The 19,110-nt window shown below is 42.6% G+C and overlaps 1 protein-coding gene across 2 annotated transcripts in view; it reads left to right on the top strand.

Annotated features, from left to right (window-relative positions):
- INTS10 (integrator complex subunit 10) overlaps positions 1 to 19,110 on the top strand; it is a 57,862-nt gene that overhangs the window by 31,561 nt on the left and 7,191 nt on the right. For both annotated transcript variants that reach the window (XM_044305029.1, XM_044305026.1), the window contains exons 12-15: positions 105 to 260; positions 4,708 to 4,816; positions 10,890 to 10,969; positions 13,168 to 13,330. In XM_044305029.1, the coding sequence (XP_044160964.1) occupies positions 105 to 260; positions 4,708 to 4,816; positions 10,890 to 10,969; positions 13,168 to 13,330 (508 nt within the window). The remainder of the gene's footprint in view (positions 1 to 104; positions 261 to 4,707; positions 4,817 to 10,889; positions 10,970 to 13,167; positions 13,331 to 19,110) is intronic.

The raw sequence follows: 19,110 nt of genomic DNA, 5'->3' as shown, positions 1-19,110 counted from the left end.
TTCCCCTCAAATTAAGTGTAATGTTTTTTTGTTTTGTTTTTAACTTGCAGTTTGTCTTTTAGAAGTTTCTGGTTCTCCTTTGATATATTGTTTTCTTCCTAAAGGGGCAACACAAGAAAGCAATTAACAGCCTTCATCTCATGGCAGCCTTGCATGGACCTCATTCTCCAACACAGCAAATGATGACTCAAGGAAACTTGGAGCAGCAAAGGTCACTTATCCAACTTGCAGCCTGCCACTTTGCCCTCGGGGAGTATAAGGTTGGACTTTAGTTTGTGTCTATGCAACTTATTTAATATCCCAACAGATCCCCAGCTTTCACCCCACCATCCTTAGAGAGGTTCATGTGCCTCCTATGTATGGCAGTTGTCTTGTTTTTTCTCTGTGCATGCACACTACTGTATGTATTTTGCTTCCGTTTTTCTTTTTCTGTGTGGAATAATTGACTTCCATAGGTCCGTGGTCCTCATTTGCAGCCAAGATTGGGATATGTTAGTTCTTTTTTGGAACGGAAATATGGATGTGGAAAGCAAACAGATGTTTTCCTTATGCTATTGGTATGTCCGTTCTGCAAAGGATAGAACATGTCCTATACTTGGCCTCAAAATGTGGTTCAAGGACCAATTGACATCAATGGATCTGAAAACAAAAAAAAAAGGAGGCAAAACGGATGCCAAACATATGTTACGGATCAATTGTTTTGCGGATCGCGAAATACATACGGTTTTGTGAATGTACTCTAATTGGTTGTAGTCCTTGCTGTAGTGGAAATCATCTATGGCTGACTTTCTACTTAATTTTAAAATGATGCACATCGACATCTAAAAAGCATACGTTACAGAGTAGACTGATGACCTTCACCAACATAGTAGGTGCGCGTCAATTTATTGAGATGAGTTGCTGATCACTCTTCACACAGCCAGTATCTGAAATGGTCGCCAAAAGATTTTAGACTGACACAAAGTTTGCTGCTTCAGGTTTTTTTTTTTCAATTTGCATTAACTCTAGATGGTTATTAAGAATTATCAGATCAATTCCAAATGTTCCATTGAAATTTACTTAATCCCAAAAACCCTATTTCAACTGCATTTAAGCCCTGCCATAAAATGACCTGCTGATATAATTTCAGTGATCTTCTCGTTAGCTCAGGAGAAAGTGTTAACAAGGACAAGGCAGCTGATATCACTCTGTCATGTTGATTGAATTACAAAAGCACACTGGTTGCTTTTCAAGGGGGTGGTGCTTGAAGTCATTGTCTTCCGTTAACCAAGGTTACCTCCAAGGAAACCTGTGGTCATGTTTGCTTTGCATCAGTAGGGATTCACAGGCAAGGCCGTTGCTGCTTAAAAGATTGCACCTAAATCAACCATTTATCTGATCATCATGCTTTTTCCATCATATTGGAGAATCATGTCACAAAGCAAAAGTGATAACCAAGCAGCTTGGCGAACAAAACATTGAAAGTTTGGGTCCATGGCCATGAAACTCCCCACATCTCAATGCCATTGAGAACCTGTGATCAATCCCCAAAAAGCGGGTGGACAAACAAAAACACAGAAATTGTGATAAACTCTAAGCACTGATTGGGCAAGATTTGGTTGAAATCGGTCAGGATTTCGCCAAGAAGCTGATATCCAGCATGCCAGGGCTAATTTCAGAAGTCTTGAAAAGGGGTCAACACTGGAGATATTGCAGCTTTCATAAATCTGTTGTATTTGGCAATAAAAGTAAAAGTAAAAAAAAAAATATATGCTTATAATTGTACTTCAGTATACCATAGAAACATCTGACAAAAAGATCGGAAAACACTGAAGCAGCAAACTTTGACACATTTTGGTTTTCACAATCTCAAATTTTGTCCTTGGCTGGACATGGTGATCCTCTGTTCTCTGCAGAGCAGCTAATAGAAATGGCTTTTTATTAGCTCCTGTGGGGGAGCTAATAAAAATGTCTTTTTCCCTGCAGAAAGCTATTTCTATTAAGACTTCTTCACATCGGCATTGGAGGCTCAAAAAGACCACACAAAGTCCTGTATGCAGAACATTTGTGCGGTAAAAAAACGCAGGTTAGGTTTGTTTCGCATATGCGTGAAACAGGTCTGGCAGGCTGTTCTGGCTGGTAACAGCCTGCTGGATCCGTCCCTGCCCTGCGCAACCTTGGAATTCCATCAGGTCCCATTCACTATAATGGGGGGAGGCGGAGATCTGGCCACAACCCAGAAAACATTATAGTGATTTGGACTGGACAGAATTCCAGCAGCACATGGTTGCACCCGGCAGGGACTGATCCTGCCGGATCTGTTTCACGCATATGTGAAACAAGAATTCCCGTACAGACTTCATTGTAGTCAATGATGTCTGTTCAGCTCTATTCGTGTCAGTTATGTGCAGAATCGGTCACGTCTGTTATTTTTGTTCTGCTCCTATGACGTAGCGGATCAATGGAAATGACTACCGGTGATGTAAACTCACCCTTAGCTGCTCTGCAATGAACAGAATCACAATGCAGAGATCTGGCTGTGAGGAGAGTGAAAGAGCATGTGTGACCAGCAGCACTCAGCTCAGTATATGGACCTGCACATACTATGTAAGTAAATTCCATCAATTCTCACTGGATCTTTAACAGCATGTAAATGATAAATATACCCATTTTATAAATCGTAAAAATAAAGCATAACTAAATCCTAAAGACGTTTTTATTTTATGCCCACAGCCAGCCTCCATAAATAGGAGACTAATACTTACCTGCTCCACTCCACTCTGGTCCTCCGTGCTTGCTCCTACATGTCCATGTTCTGCTCTCTGGACTGTTTACATCCGGTGCTGCATGGGCATTGTTAAATGCTCTACTGCAGCCAATAACTGCCTTCAGTGGTGATATGTCGGCCACTTCACTGCTGAAGCCAGTTATTGGCTGCAGCGGAGCTTGTCACTATGCACTGCAGGATGTAAACAGTCCGGAATCATGGACGTGCTGGATCCGACACAGAGGACCAGAGCGGACGGATGCAGGTAAGTATGAATCTTCTATTTATGGAGGCAGACTGAGGGCATCTTCCCAGAGAACCCCTTTAAGCTGTGGTCATTGCTCATTATATTGCTGTAATGGAGAAGCGGTAACAAGTAGCCAGCAAAATAGCGGGTAAGTATTAGGCTGCGTTCACACGACCATATCCATTTTGTGGTCCGCAAATTAAGAATCTGCTAAATACGGATGCGGTTCATGTGCATCCTGTAAAAATGCCCTTCTCTTGTCTGCAAACAGACAAGGTTAGGACATGTTCTATAATTTGCGGCATGTCCACAGTGTTTCAGACAGCACACAGATGACATCCATGTGCTGTCCATGTTTTTTGCAGCCTCATAAGAATGAATGGATGGGTCTGCACGCGATCAGAAAGAAAATGCAGTTCGGAGGCACACCAAAAATATGGTCATGTGAACGTAGCCTAATTCCTGGGTAGTGACTTATGTATAAATGTAAGTGCACACTTCCTAATTTCACACGTGTAGGTAGCTTTTACTCCCTAGGCATGCCCAGAGCAGCAAGGTGTAGTGTGCCGCACTTCAGCACAGTACCACTCACTACAATGTGCATGTCCACAAATTAAAAGGCAATAATGCAACGACAGCATTTGGAGGAGCCAGGTAATGACTACAGCGATGGGGGTGCAAATCAAAGCTGGAGGACAGGACTCTTCTGTACAGCTGGAGTGCACACTTGACTCTTTATACAGCATTTTAAAATTTGATTTTGTTGAATTTGCTGCGTCTGAAAAAAACTCAGTTTTATGGCATAGTGATATAGCATGGTAAAATGCCCCCAGATGTAACTGCATGTCCAAGGTTTGCAAAGTGCCTATGGAGCAGGGTTATGAGCTAAGCCCACTCCATAGGCATGTAATACAACCGACACCTGGCCACAATGACTGGATCGGAGATGACTGTAATGCCAGTCATTTATCCCCCAGGTGCCGTAGAGAATAGCGACCTTGCCATCTCTGATTGGACCCCTTGCGAAAAATCACTGGTTTACAATTGGTTGCTATAGCAGCCTGAGGCCTTGGGAAGTCTCTGAGGCCTGTCATACCATTCTGCAGGGTTTCATCGGCAGGCAGTAAAAATCCCATAGGCTGCAATACTATTCTATTGCAGTCTATGATATAAATTTCAGTCATCAGACTGAAATATAAAAAATATGGATGTCAGAATATGGTAAAACATGGTAAAAACTATATAAAATTGGTATCGCTGTAATCATACTGACCCGCTAAATTAAATTTTTAACTCTGTGAATGCCATACAAAAATGGCACTATTGCGTTTCGCCCCGTGAAGATTTTTTTTCCCCCCATGTTTTAGTACATTATATGGTATTTTAAATGGCGCTATTAAAAAAAAACGTACATATGTTTGACTCTTAGAAAGTGGTGAAGAAACTAAAAGCGTAATAAAATTTGGGGGTTAAAATCAGTATGGTCCACTAGCTGTAGTAGTGGTCATGGTGCGGTATGAATGGAAACCGAGGCTTATTTAGGCTGTCCGACACATTCCCCTGGAGTAGAAGTCTCCCTCTGAAGTGCTTCCTTTTTTCTGTATATATTTGTAAATCTCAAAAAAGAATTCATTAGTGTATTTAGCTTCCAGCAAACCTACTTTATATGTTTGTAATGTATACTAATGTAATATTCTCGTCTCTCTTCTTTTAGCTAACATGTGAGAAGGTCCTAGAGCTAATTAATTTTATTGTACCCCCACCACAAGAAGTTTCCAAAACGAGGGAGGAGCAGTCCAAAGTTAAACCGAAGTTCAGAAAAGGTATTTTATGCCGAGTCCTACCACTTCAGAAATATCACACTCCCTTTAAGATGTCGTGCAATGCTCCACTGTTTTGTTTCCTTATTAATGGGAACTGTCACTGGGTTTTACTCTCAGGGCTCATGCACACAAACTTACCGTGTTTTGCAGTCTGCAAACACTGATGCCGCCAATTTATGAAACTGGCTGCCCATTCTAGAAATACCTATTTTTGTCCGCAAAATGGACAAGAATAGGACATGATCTATAATTTTTGCGGGACCACGGAACGGAGCAACGGATGCAGACAGCACACTGAGTGCTGTCCGCATCTCTTGCGCCCCCATTGAAGTGAATAGGTCCGCACCCGAGCTGCAAAAAATGGTGCGAAACCAAACCACATTGGTGTGAATGCGCCATTATTAATAGTTACCACATGGTCTTTTAATCGGATCCAGACAGCAGGGCCGAGCCTTTATCTAATTGTAGCTGTCTTCTGGATTTTTTTTTTCCATTGCTGCTCTTCAAAATTGTGACTAGAGGTGAAACATGATTGGTTGGTCGCATCCAGGTCAGATCCTGGGGTTTGTCTATCTCTTCTACTGGTACGGACAAAACTATGCTTGAGCTGTCACCCTTACCCTTCATGTAGGAATTCGATCAAAGTTTAGAGCCTCCCAGCTCCCTCTGTGAGGTTCCCCAGTGGCTTAACACCCCTGTAAAATATTGTCTTACACCCTTGTGCTGTAGCCCTGTCCCCCTCCATTCCAATTCCCATTGTGTTTTGCTTCTTATTCTTCCAATATATCTGCTTTTTCCTCGATTTTATGGACTGGGTATTAATGTAACTATCAGACTTTAATAAAAATATATTGAACCATAAATGGTTCCCATTATGCTGCATGCCTTGAAAATATCTTTCTAAAGTTTTATACCTTATTGGTCAACTGTAGCCCTACATACTTTCGAGGCTCCGTAGGGAAATGAAAGGGGTTTTCCGAGTACCTTTTTAACTGTTGACCTGTCCAGGTAATCAGTATCTGGTTAGTAGGGATTAGAGATGAGCGAACTTCTGTTTTAAGTTCGGCGTCTAAAGTTCGGGGGCGGGTTAGCGGAGAATCCCGATCTGGAACCGGATATGGATTCCGACTTCCGTTGTGGTCCGTGGTAGCGGAATCAATAATCGGCCATTATTGATTCCGCTACCACGGACCACAACGGAAGTCGGAATCCATATCCGGTTCCAGATCGGGATTCTCCGCTAACCCGCCCCCGAACTTTAGACGCCGAACTTAAAACAGAAGTTCGCTCATCTCTGGTAGGGATCCAACACTCGGGACCCCCACCTTCTCACAGCTTTTCCTTGACCAGTGATGTCATGTTCATCGGTCACATGGCTTAGGATGATTCAAGTGAATGGGGCTAAGCCGCAATACCAAGCACAGCCACTATACAATGAATGGCGCTGTGCTTTGTGAGCGGAGAAGTACTGGACTATAACCTAACTAGCCATGTAACTTCCTGCATACCCCCTTAAAGTTCCAGCACCACACATGTCAATCTGAAGTGACTGTGCACAGAAGTGTGGCTAGCCACTATACTTCAATGCAAGGGGAGGTTTCTCCTCGCTGGGACGACCTCCGCCCCACACGCCCTCCAGCTGCAGTATGATCACCATGCTGCACACTTCCTTCTGCCAGGAGAGTGCCTAACTCTGACCTCACTAGACTTAATGGTGCAGGGATTACAATAAAATGCCATTGACACAAAAAAGGAACCTCACGGGTGGAAAAAAAACACTGCAAGAATATAAAAATGCCTGTTTTGTCCTGTATTAAATATTTCCCTTAGACATGCAACATCTGAAACTGGTGTTTCTTGCCTAAAAAAAAAAGCATAAAAACCTCCAGAAATGCACCAAAAACGTGACATCGGCCTTAAGCACTAAGAAAACCGCCAGTTGGTACCCGGGCCATGAAACCACATGACTAGTTGCGCCAACTTATCATGACACTTGCTTTTTTTTTATAACTTTGCTGAAACTTGCCATTTTGACATTAATACAGTCATGCACATTTCAACACCGTTAATAAATCCAGCAACTCCCCCCAATTATGTTAATCCACGGATGTGTGAACATTTGTATTGACTGTGCAGTGAAACGTCATCTCTCGCACAGGATTCAAATTGCACCCCAGGATATCTGGCTTTATCGCTGTGTAATATTTAATGGACCCTCACTCCTAAGCAATACCACCCAAACCAAAGATTATGAAAGAAATGCACAAAACACTTACATTGGGTTTTAAATAGAGAATTTATTTAGAATCAAATTTATGTATTTTCTTTCAGTGCCTCCAATTTATTCTCAGGCCAATTGTTATGAAAAGGGCACTGAGCATGGCACACTCACGAAGAGTCTAACCCCCCCCGGCACTCAGGAGAGGAAAAACCCCTGTGGAGGAAACCTCTAGGGAACCATGGTTGGAGGGCTGCCCTTCCCTTGGGCTTAGAAGGTTGATGCCAATATGTAACCACATATTTTATCAGAAGATGTACATTTACAATGAGATATGATAGAAATTAATTATAGATATGACAGGATATCAAATAGTCATACGGGTTAAAGAGTTAAAGAAACAGATTAGTAAGCAGTTACACAATATTAAACACTCTGTGCCAGCCTCTTTACGGAGATAGCCAAATTCAACCACTCCTGGCCTTATACGTAAATTTTCAGCAGCTGGCGCTGGATGTGAGGGAGATCTGGCTGTAGCATCTGTCACCCCATTGATGGCTAGGGCTAATTGGGCTGATCTGGCTGGGTGGATTGGGCTGATCTGGGTGGATTGGCCTGATCTGGCTGGCTAGGCGGGCATCCCCTTCCTCCCTCTACAGATGGTGAAGCTCCAGGTCTCCAGACACATCAAGCATGGCTCTGCAAATGGCCGTTTGTCCTTCTGTTATGGAACCTACATCTGTGGGTTCTTTATGTCATAGACTTATGCATCTATGACATCAGCAGCACCGTTGCCATATTTGCTACTTGTGTTTACTACAGATGCATGGCACATTCACTTTCACTTTGAACGCGCCAAAGTATTAACTCCAAAGTATTAACCCTCTAATGACTGACATTGTGCTTTTCTACAGAAGCCTGTAAGATGTAGTTGTCACTCGGCAGGCTTTTCATCAATATGGCGATTTTAAACCATTCTCTAATAAAAGGAAGTTAGTGAATGTATCTCCAGATTTAGCTTGTGATGTGCACATTAATGGCCTAAAACCTTATTAAACATATAAATGAACTATGTAAGAGTGAGTGTGCCATCACCAAATGTCTCATAGATCAGCTCCTCTTTCTCTTTGGAATCTATATATAGTAAGGCAGGGTCAGAATAAGGTTTCTGGGAGTACGGAGCAGTCCATTTATTTGGGGGGGGGGGGGGGGGCGGCGCAGCCTGGACTACTGTGAGGCCCCCCTCCACCACATACAGGGGGACATTTAGTAAGGCTTGTAGTATACCAGATGTAAATTTCAGTGCAGCGTGTACCATAGCATAAGTGCCAATATTTCCTAGTTGGCCTACAGAGTGGGATGGTTGTGGCATGCAAAGCATTTTCTTCTCCAGGATAGAACTCTTGTGAATTTATATATTTTTATATAATATATATATATATATATATATATATATATATATATATATATATCTATATCGATAATTCAGGGCAGCACTCCAAGTAGAAAAAATTGGGTGCCAGCGGAACGAACACCTCACCAAGGTGTATGATATAGAAATAGACACCGCAGCACATCCGTTGGTGAAAATAGTGGATCTTTATTCACCCAAGCAACGTTTCAGTCCTCTTTCTGGGACCTTTCTTGGCTTGAGAAAGGTCCCAGTAAGAGGACTGAAACGTCGCTTGGGTGAATAAAGATCCACTATTTTCACCAACGGATGTGCTGCGGTGTCTTCTATTTATATAATATAAAATATAAATATATATTATCTCTCTCTCTATCTATCTATCTATCTATTAATATTATATAAAATTATACCCCACCTATTCCACGATGCATTGCGCCCATTTTCAGGACACGTCACACCCTTTCCCAGCACATATGGGCCCCAGGTACTGATGAAACATTCCGGCACCACAACCCAACAAGTCCTGTGAGGAGGACGGGAGTGGTAGTCGTGGCTTGGATGGGTGCATTAGTTGCTCACAGTGAAGTTCTCCACTCTGGTGTTCCGTGGGTCTATGCAGTGGATGGAAGGGTGCAACGCTGCCTCCCCTTGGGGCAAACCCTGGTATTGGGTCTCCTGCATGATGTTGGCTGTTGTGCCCTTGATGTTAAATGTGTGTAGTGATGGGTGCAAGGCAAGAGGACTGGGTCGGCTGATGGTGGTGCAGGACAATGACCATGTAATTTTTGAAGGCCACAAATTCAAGGACACTTTTTTACTGAGGTAGTTTTGTCAGATTATAAACAGTCACTGGTAGTAATAAGTAAAAATTTTCTTGAGTACATTCACAATCTTTCTAAGGCTGAATATAAAATAGCAGGCTGTAAGATGGCTGACTCCGGGTCTCTTAACAACTTCCCAATTCAACCAACTTCCCAAAGTGAGTAAGTATGCTTCCCTCCACAGATCTGGCAAGGAGGGGTTTGAAAGCTTAATAACCCTTTTAAGTTTATAGTATGGGCGTCATTACATGTATATGCAGCTTACCTAGGATCGCCACCTTTTCCCGCAAAAAAATACCAGCCTAGTTTATGCGGGTAGAAAGGAAGTGTGGCTTCAGTGGCATTTCTTTGTACATATATTGGACACAATAGCTGTAGCCCAGCTTATCTGAACTTAAACTAAATGAAAACTGTTTATACTGTAGCGACAGTCGGTGAGAGAAAATGTATTTTCTGAATGCTATAAATCTGACATTTACATTTAGAACAAGACTAGGATCTCATTTCAGATTTGGTTTCTAAAGGTATGATGTCCAGCTGTATGGCATCTAGCGCTGCGATTCTGTTCTTTCTCTGAAGCTGATGAGCTTTAAAACGAGACCTTGCTCATAGCGCTAGCTAGCTACTATACAGCCCCCACTTCAGCCAGGTTGTCAGCATTAAAACAAGACCAAAATCATTGCACTTCTAGCCCAAGAAAGAGCCCTCAGAAGCAGCCCTCCATCTGCAGCCACACAGCCCAAAGGGTTTATTTCAAACAGTATTGTCCTTTTGTACTTGAATGAATCCTGTTCAGGCTGATTAGTGTGGAGGTAAAAAGGAAAACGGCCTTGGGCAATTTATAAGGGTAGAACCTGGTGACAGATTCCCTTTAAACGGGTGTTGCAGTCACCATATATAAAGTTGTGCCCTATCCACAGAATAGAGGATAACTATTAGATCTGTGGGGGTCCTACCGCTTAGTCCCACACCAATCATGAAATCGGGTATTTCATGGAGCTCCTTGAAATGAACAGAGTGGCAGGTTGGGCATGCACATTGGGATTTCTATGGGAGTTCTGGACTGTTGTCCTTGCTTCAGGTCCTGTCATTCTGAGTAATGTCCAATCACATATGTCTCTTACATTGGAAGTCCTCTGGACAACAAGTGGCTCATGTTACTAAAATTGAGGTATAGCTGATTCAATGAAGGCATTGCTTTTTATATTTTCCTGGGTTTTTATTTTTACATTGTCTCTTTGTGATAATTGTAACTAGAAAAAGACAGGGCATTGAGAATCTTTAATTAATTTAAATGGGTTTTCCAGGCTTGATGACCTGTCTTCATGATGGGTTATTAATACTCAATCAGTGAGGGTCCTACACCCCACACCCCCACTAATCGGCCTCTGGTGCTGGGACTGCTACTATTGTGCTTCCTGTTCCATTCAAAGTGCTAGTTCCAGTGCCAAAGGCTGCAAGGAACAGCTGATCAGTGGGGATATCGGGACTTGGATCCTTACCAGATACTAATGATCTATCCCGAAGGTAAGTTCTCAAAATCAGGAGCCTGGAAAAGCCCTTTAAAACCTGCTACAGAAGTGTACACTATATACTGAGTGATTGTTCCTGTTTGTATTTTAGGCTCTGACCTTAAGCTGTTGCCTTGCACTAGTAAATGCGTAATGCCTTACTGTCTTCAGCTGTTATTGGCAAGTATAAAGGTAAGTAACTTATCTTAAAAACAAAAAGATTTGGACTGGAAATCCATGGTCAGGGGACTGAGGATTTTACCAAAAAGAAAAAAAAACCTCTCCGTACTCCAGTCTTTTACTCCTACCAGTGCCTGCTGGACCAGAAGTGTAATGTGCATGTCACTGCTGCCAGGCCAATCAGTGGCCTCAGCGGTAACCTTGGGCACGTCATGGGCCCTTTTCTGTGCGTCACCAGTGGGGTGTGGATGGAGCAGGGACTGGAGCTCGGTGCTGGACCCAGACTGCTTTTGACAACTGAGTTTTTCTGTTTTAACTTTGACACTGGGAATCCATGGCGCCAGAGAACCCCTTTTTAAAGGGCTTGTTTATATTACAAAATCAATTTTAGAAGGAAGTTAGCAGAGGAGGGGCCCCATGTTTAGGACTCCCGTTCATTAGCCAGATATAGGGGGAGGTTTCTCATTTAGTTTGCTCCAGAAAAGTGGTGTTCAAGTCGCAAACTGTGCGTTTTCGACTTCTTAAAAGCGACTTTGGAAAAAAAGGTTGCAAGTGGCATTTTTTTAAATGACACACTCTGCACTTTTCTGGGGATGTGGCCAGCTCCTGCGACAAATCTATCTTCATTTATGCCAGTTTTCTATCGCAAATGAAGCCAGAAACCTATGGCAGCTCTGAGCTGCCGTAATTTTCTCTTTAGGTGCACGGACTGCCAGAGGATCCACCTAATTTATGATGAGACGCATCCTCCGGCAGCACAGCGGTATATCGGGAGCAGTAGAAAACGCCAGTTCTGATACGTCTCTCCCATAGTCGTTCACGCAGCGGAAACACCGCTCATTGATCTTGGTGAGAACTGTGCAGTGTTTTATTTTACCTGCAGTAGTATTGCAGGGTAATGGAAAATTTCTGAGCTGATTTCAGTAGCAGGACAACCTGTGATCGGGTGGCCCTTCTGACAAATATTCTACAGTTTTCAAACCAGCATCTGGATCTGAATTCGTTTCTAACTGCATGTAATTAAAAATTTTGCATAGCCACTAAGTTATTCAGTAAAATATATTTATAGTGCCATCTGCTGTTTGTCTCCCCCCCTTTATTTCTTTGTCCTGCTCACTGAGATGGGCGCACATGCTCAGTTTCATCCTTTACCTGCCTACAGAGCTGTGATAGGGAGAGCTGAGACACGCCCCCTTAGCTGCAGCAGAAAGGACACTCCCCTTGAGCTGTGATAGGTAGAGCTGAGACACGCCCCCTTAGCTGCATGCAGAAGAAAGGACACTCCCCTTGAGCTGCCAGCTTGATATAAATCTAGCAGAGCATTGAATGGAGAGATCTCTGGATCCATGTGAGGTACAGGGCTGGTTCTAGCTTTGTTAGAAAGAGATTGCCATGTACTATATGATGTCTTATTTCCATTTTTTACATTAGTCATGGGATAACCCCTTTTAATTGATACATACACAGAAATGTACATACTGTATATACACACACACAATACTCGCCAACATCTACTTGCATTTCAAGCATTAAAGGGGTTATCCAGCAGATAAAAAACATGTTTCAAAAAGGGACAGAATGTGTAAAAGGAGAAAACGAGCAACATTCACCAGTACAGTCAACCAGTGCCGTTCTTACTTGGTCCTCGCTTGTCTTCCTGGTCCCTCTCTCCATGCATAGAATGTCAACTGCTCATTAAATGTCTGTCTGAGGTCGGTCACCATTGTGGCCAGTGGATTGGTTGAGCATGTGGAGAGCCACTAAGAAGTATAGTCCGGCTCGGGACCCTGTAATCATCGGAACACCAGGGGATGGCCTGGGTGATTTGCTTGTTTTTGTATTTTTAACCCCTTCTGACCCAGTTGTGAGGACAAACCCTTTAGTATCTTGAGGGATCCGTATTAGAGATTTTCAGATTTCTTTATAATAGAAATCTTCTATCTGGTCAGTGAGGTATGATATACCTTTTTAATGTGACTTTTAAAATGTCTAGCATTCCTTCTCTTCCGGTGAATATGGTTTTAGCCTCCAGATGTTTCCTCTCAGATTCAAGCCAACTGCAGAATAATAGATGTCCACGAGATTCTATTGCAAAATGTACTTTTTGCTTTGTGAGCTGCATTCATAGAGATGCCTTTCATGTAGCACTTAATTTCTTACTTGTGTAAATGCATACCATTCCTGACCACCATTTGCCTTTCCTTCTCTAGCTCCGAGCCTTCTCTGATAATAGAGATGATATGGCTCTTGGTCACCTGATTGTGCTGTTGCAGCATGACTGGCCGAAAGGGGAGAGCCTGTTCTTAAAAGCTATAGGAAAGATTTGCCAGCAAGGAAACTTCCAATATGAAAACTTTTTCAACTACATAACAAGTATGTTCATATGATATTTGTATTGTAGACTTCTTACCACAATTTAACAAATTACCATAACAGGTTATTAAAATTGTATCAAACTGCTTTTAAAACAATTGCGTGATACTGGACAGCAGATTTAAACCATTAATGACCCTTAATATCCCGTAAGCCTCTTGCACATGATTGTATGCACTCCGAGATATACTGTCCCGTGAGCGGGCTATATGTCCCGGAGCGGCATTGATCGTGTGCACTGGAGCACATGGCATCATAGATTACAATGATGCTGTGCACGTCGGGATGCCCGCAGGACTATTGTCCCGCACTCATATGATCTGCAGAAGTGTCCTGTGCCGCTTTGGAGAGTATGCTTGGCTGTCTCATGACAGCTTAGCTGCTGCTCTAATGGCTGAGATTGAATGAACCTCAGATCCTGACTGGTCACCACGGTAAGGACTGACCGACCGCAGCTTGATCAGTTGGGACTGGGGAACTCCTGTGCAGTTCGTCCTGAGGACCTAGAAAAGACCCCAGTGCTGCCTGTATTCTAAGCCTGCTGCTAGGATACACACAGTGTAAGTAACACAGAGTATGATGTATAGGCATATGGAAGCATGAGTGCATCATTAATGTGAAATAATCCCTTAATGTGATTACAATAGAAGGAAAAAGTGTACAAATTTGACTATTCTCTTTATTTGTATAAAAAATACACTTAGTAGGTATTGACATGAGGGTAAAGCCTGAAGAATGAATTTACTAAATCAATGATTAAGGGTACTTTCACACTAGCGTTTTTCTTTTCCGGCATAGAGTTCCATCCTAGGGGCTCTATACCGGAAAAGAACTGATCAGTTTTATCCCCATGCATTCTGAACGGAGAGTAATCCCAGGCATAAAACAGGCAGCATACAGCCATATCAGTTTAATTAGAAAAAAATAAATAAATGTATTACTGTGTCATTAAAGGGCTTGTCCGGATGTTTAAAGGGACTCTGTCACCACTTTCTAACCCCCACTTTTAAAACTATAGTTCTGTCCATGGAGCCCCTGTGATTTCAATGGTGGTGTTATATGCGAAATCCGCAGGCTCGTTTTGGTAAAAAAACCTTTTATCTAACCTGTCAGTCATGAGGATAAGGTGCCCAGGGCGTTTCTCCCGGTCTGAACATGCCGCCGCCGTTGGTGCCCAGCTCCTCCTCTGCCTTGAATTTGCGCCGCCTGAATGTCAAGAAATACGCCTCCGGCTCTCCCTCAGTCCCCCCTCCTTTTCTAAAATTTCGCGCGTGCGCACAGGCCTGTGCCTGATGCGCCCGTGCGGACTTTTCGATTCAGCCTCATTGAGCGAAGTGCGCATGCGCATGCGCACTTCGCTCAACCTCCCGCTAACGCGAACACTGCTGCACGCGCGGGATCTTAGAAAAGAAGGAGGGGGGACTGAGGGAGAGCCGGAGGCATTTCCTGACATTCAGGCGGCGCAAATTCAAGGCAGAGGAGGAGCTGGGCACCAACGGCGGCTGGCGGCATGTTCAGACCAGGAGAAACGCCCTGGGCACCTTATCCTCATGACTGACAGGTTAGATAAAAGTTTTTTTTATCAAAACGAGCCTGCGGATTTTGCATATAACAACACCATTGAAATCACAGGGGCTCCATGGACAGAACTATAGTTTTAAAAGTGGGGGTTAGAAAGTGGTGACAGAGTCCCTTTAACCTTGGATAATCAATATCAGATTGGTGTGGGGGGGGGGGGGGGCGACCGACTCCTGGATAGGTCATCAGTATTAAATATTAAACACCCAGAAAACCCCTTTAAGGCCCAGACTTTAAGAACAATACTCGGCCGTTCTCGGACCACTAGTGATTGGCAGTCATCAGCAGTCATTTTTTGTGTGTCAAAAGGCACCAGTAAGTACAGATCTGCAGGGGATCGGGAAGAGTTGAAAGTGGAGCAGTGAGGGATTGGTTAGGTAAGAGATATACAGTTGCAAGAAAAGTATGTGAACCCTTTGGAATGATATGGATTTCTGCACAAATTGGTCATAAAATGTGATCTGATCTTCATCTAAGTCACAACAATGGACAATCAGTCTGCTTAAACTAATAACACTCAAATAATTAAATGTTTCCATGTTTTTATTGAACACACCATGTAAACATTCACAGTGCAGGTGGAAAAAGTATGTGAACCCCTGGATTTAATAACTGGTTGAACCTCCTTTGGCAGCAATAACTTCAACCAAACGTTTCCTGTAGTTGCAGATCAGACGTGCACAACGGTCAGGAGTAATTCTTGACCATTCCTCTTTACAGAACTGTTTCAGTTCAGCAATATTCTTGGGATGTCTGGTGTGAATCGCTTTCTTGAGGTCATGCCACAGCATCTCAATTGGGTTGAGGTCAGGACTCTGACTGGGCCACTCCAGAAGGCGTATTTTCTTCTGTTTAAGCCATTCTGTTGATTTACTTCTATGCTTTGGGTCGTTGTCCTGTTGCAACATCCATCTTCTGTTGAGCTTCAGCTGGTGGACAGATGGCCTTAGGTTCTCCTGCAAAATGTCTTGATAAACTTGGGAATTAATTTTTCCTTTGATGATAGCAATACGTCAAAGCCTTGACACAGCAAAGCAGCCCCAAACCCTGATGCCCCCACCACCATACTTCACAGTTGGGATGAGGTTTTGATGTTGGTGTGCTGTGCCTCCTTTTCTCCACACATAGTGTTGTGTGTTTCTTCCAAACAACTCAACTTTTAGTTTCATCTGTCCACAGAATATTTTGCCAGTACTGCTGTGGAACATGTAGGTGCTCTTGTGCAAACTGTAAACGTGCAGCAATTATTTTTTTTTGGGGACAGCAGTGGCTTCCTTTGTGGTATCCTCCCATGAAATCCATTCTTGTTTAGTGTTTTACGTATCATAGATTCGCTAACGGGGATGTTGGCATATGTCAGAGACTTTTGTAAGTCTTTAGCTGACACTAGGATTTTTCTTTACCTCATTGAGCAGTCTGTGATGTGCTCTTGCAGTCATCTTTACAGGACGGCCACTCCTAGGGAGAGTAGCAACAGTGCTGAACCTTCTTCATTTATAGACAATTTGTCTTACCGTGGACTGATGAACAGCAAAGCTTTTGGAGATACTTTTATAACACTTTCCAGCTTTATGCAAGTCAACAACTCTTAATCGTAGGTCTTCTGAGAGCTCTTTTGTGCGAGGCATCATTCACATCAGGCAATGCTTCTTGTGAAAAGCAAACTCAGAACGTGTGTGTGTGTGTGTGTGTGTTTTTTTTTTTTTTTTTTTTTGGCAGGGCAGCTGTAACCAACACCTCCAATCTCATCTCATTGATTGGACTCCAGTTGGCTGACACCTCACTCCAATTAGCTCTTGGAGATGTCATTAGTCTAGGGATTCACATACTTTTTCCACCTGCACTGTGATTGTTTACATGGTGTGTTCAATAAAAACATTGGTAATATTTAATTCTTTGTGTGTTATTAGTTTAAGCAGACTGTGATTGTCTATTGTTGTGACTTAGATGATCAGATCACATTTTATTTCCAATTTGTGCAGAAATCCATATCATTCCAAAGGGTTCACATACTTTTTCTTGCAACTGTATATATTAACAGTATTACAATTCTTTAAACTCTGGTCTGTTTTCTGATGTATGTTTAGATGAGTTGGAACTAAAAAATAAAATAAAAATTATGTTCAGCACTATTCACACAGCTAAAGAGGATATGCCATTAATGTCTGATAGATGTGGGTTCTGCACCAATCTCCAGAACGGGGACCCCTGTTCCAACTGGTGTGGCAGCTGCCACATCCATGGAGACAATGAGTGGGGAGGTAGTTGCCCTCAGCAGTTTTTGTAACTCCCTTAGGCTGGGTCTCACAGATAGGCTGTCAGCATACAAGCTGACATGCAATAAATTGAGTGGGACAAAAAGTGTTTTTCCTAATGGAAAAAAAAAGTTTCAAGAAAAAATAGTAGACATATATTGGGTATTGCCGCGTCCGTAACGATCGGCTCTACAAAAATACCACATGATCCACCCCCTTACCTGAACGCTGTAGAAAAAATAAAATCTGTGCTAAAACGATCATTTTTTGTTGTTACATCACAAAAAGTGCAACACCAAGAAATCAAAAAGTCATACGCACCCCAAAATAGTACCCATTAAACCGTAATCTCATCCCGCAAAAAATGAGACCCTACCTAAGACAATCGCCCAAAAAAATAAAAATAAATATGGCTCTAAGAATATGAAGACACTAAAACATGAGGTTTTTTTTCAGTTTCAAAAATGCATTTGAGTAAAACTTAAATTAAAAAAAAGTATACATATTAGTTACTGCCGTGTCCGTATCAACCTGCTGTATAAAAATATCATATGACCTAACCCCTCAGGTGAACACCGTAAAAAAAATTGTCAAAAAGCCATTTTTTCACATTACATCACAAAGTGTAATACCAAGCAATCAAAAAGTCATATGCACTCTAAAATAGTACCAATCAAACCGTCATCTCATACTGAAAAAAAATGAACCCAAAAAATAAAATAAAAATGGCTTTTCAAAAATACTTTATGTAAAACTGAAACAGCCCAAAAAAGTTGCCATATTTGGCATAGTCGCGTCCGTAACAACCTGCTCTATAAAAATAGCACATAATCTAACCTGTCAGACGAACATTGTAAAAAATAAAAACAGTGCCAAAACCGCTATTTTTTTGTTACCTTGCCTCACAAAAAGTGTAATATAGAGCAACAAAAAAATCATATGCACCCTAAAATAATACCAACACAACTGCCACTTTATACCGTAGTTTCCAAAATGGGGTCACTTTTTTGCAGTTTCTACTCTAGGGGGTGCATCAGGGGGTCTTCAAATGTGACATGGCAACTTAAAATTATCTCTTAAAAACCACATGGCACTCCTTTCCTTCTGCGCCCTGCCGTGTGCCCTTACAGCAGTTTACAACCACATATGGGGTGTTTCTGTAAACTACAGAATCAGGGTAATAAATATTCAGTTTTGTTTGGCTTTTAATCTTGCTTTGTTACTGGAAAAATGGATACAAATGGAAAATGTGCCAAAAAAGTGAATTCCGGAAATTTCATCTACATTTTCCTTTAATTCTTGTGGAACACCTAAAGGGTTAACAAAGTTTGCAAAATAAGTTTTGAATACCTTGAGGGGTGTAGTTTCTAAAATGGGGCCATTTGTGGGTGGTTTCTATTATGGAAGCCCCACAAAGTGACTTCAGACCTGAACTGGTCCTTAAAAATTGGGTTTTTTAAGATTTGCTTCTAGCCTTTTAGGCTACTTTCACACTTGCGGCAGGACAGATCCGACAGGCTGTTCACCATGTCGGATCCGTCCTGCGGCTATTTCGCCGTGCCCGCGGACCGCCGCTCCGTCCCCATTGACTACAATGGGGACGGGGGCGGAGCTCCGGCGCAGCACGGCGCTGCACGGAGAAAGGCCGCCGGACTAAAATTACTGCATGTCAGGCTTTTTAGTCCGGCGGCTTTCTCCGTGCACCGCCGTGCTGCGCCGGAGCTCCGCCCCCGTCTCCATTGTAGTCAATGTGGACGGAGCGGCGGTCCGCGGGCACGGCGAAATAGCCGCAGGACGGATCCGACATGGTGAACAGCCTGTCGGATCCGTCCTGCCGCTAGTGTGAAACTAGCCTTAACGTCTCAAAAAAAGAAAATTGTCATTTACAAAATGATCCAAACCATGAAGTAGAGATATGGGAAATGTAAAGTAATAACTATTTTAGGA

This window comes from Bufo gargarizans, chromosome 1, assembly GCF_014858855.1.
Source record: "Bufo gargarizans isolate SCDJY-AF-19 chromosome 1, ASM1485885v1, whole genome shotgun sequence".
NCBI lineage: Eukaryota > Metazoa > Chordata > Amphibia > Anura > Bufonidae > Bufo > Bufo gargarizans.
The sequence above is the reverse complement of the archived record's forward strand: the minus strand, read 5'-3'. Positions and strand labels throughout refer to the sequence as shown.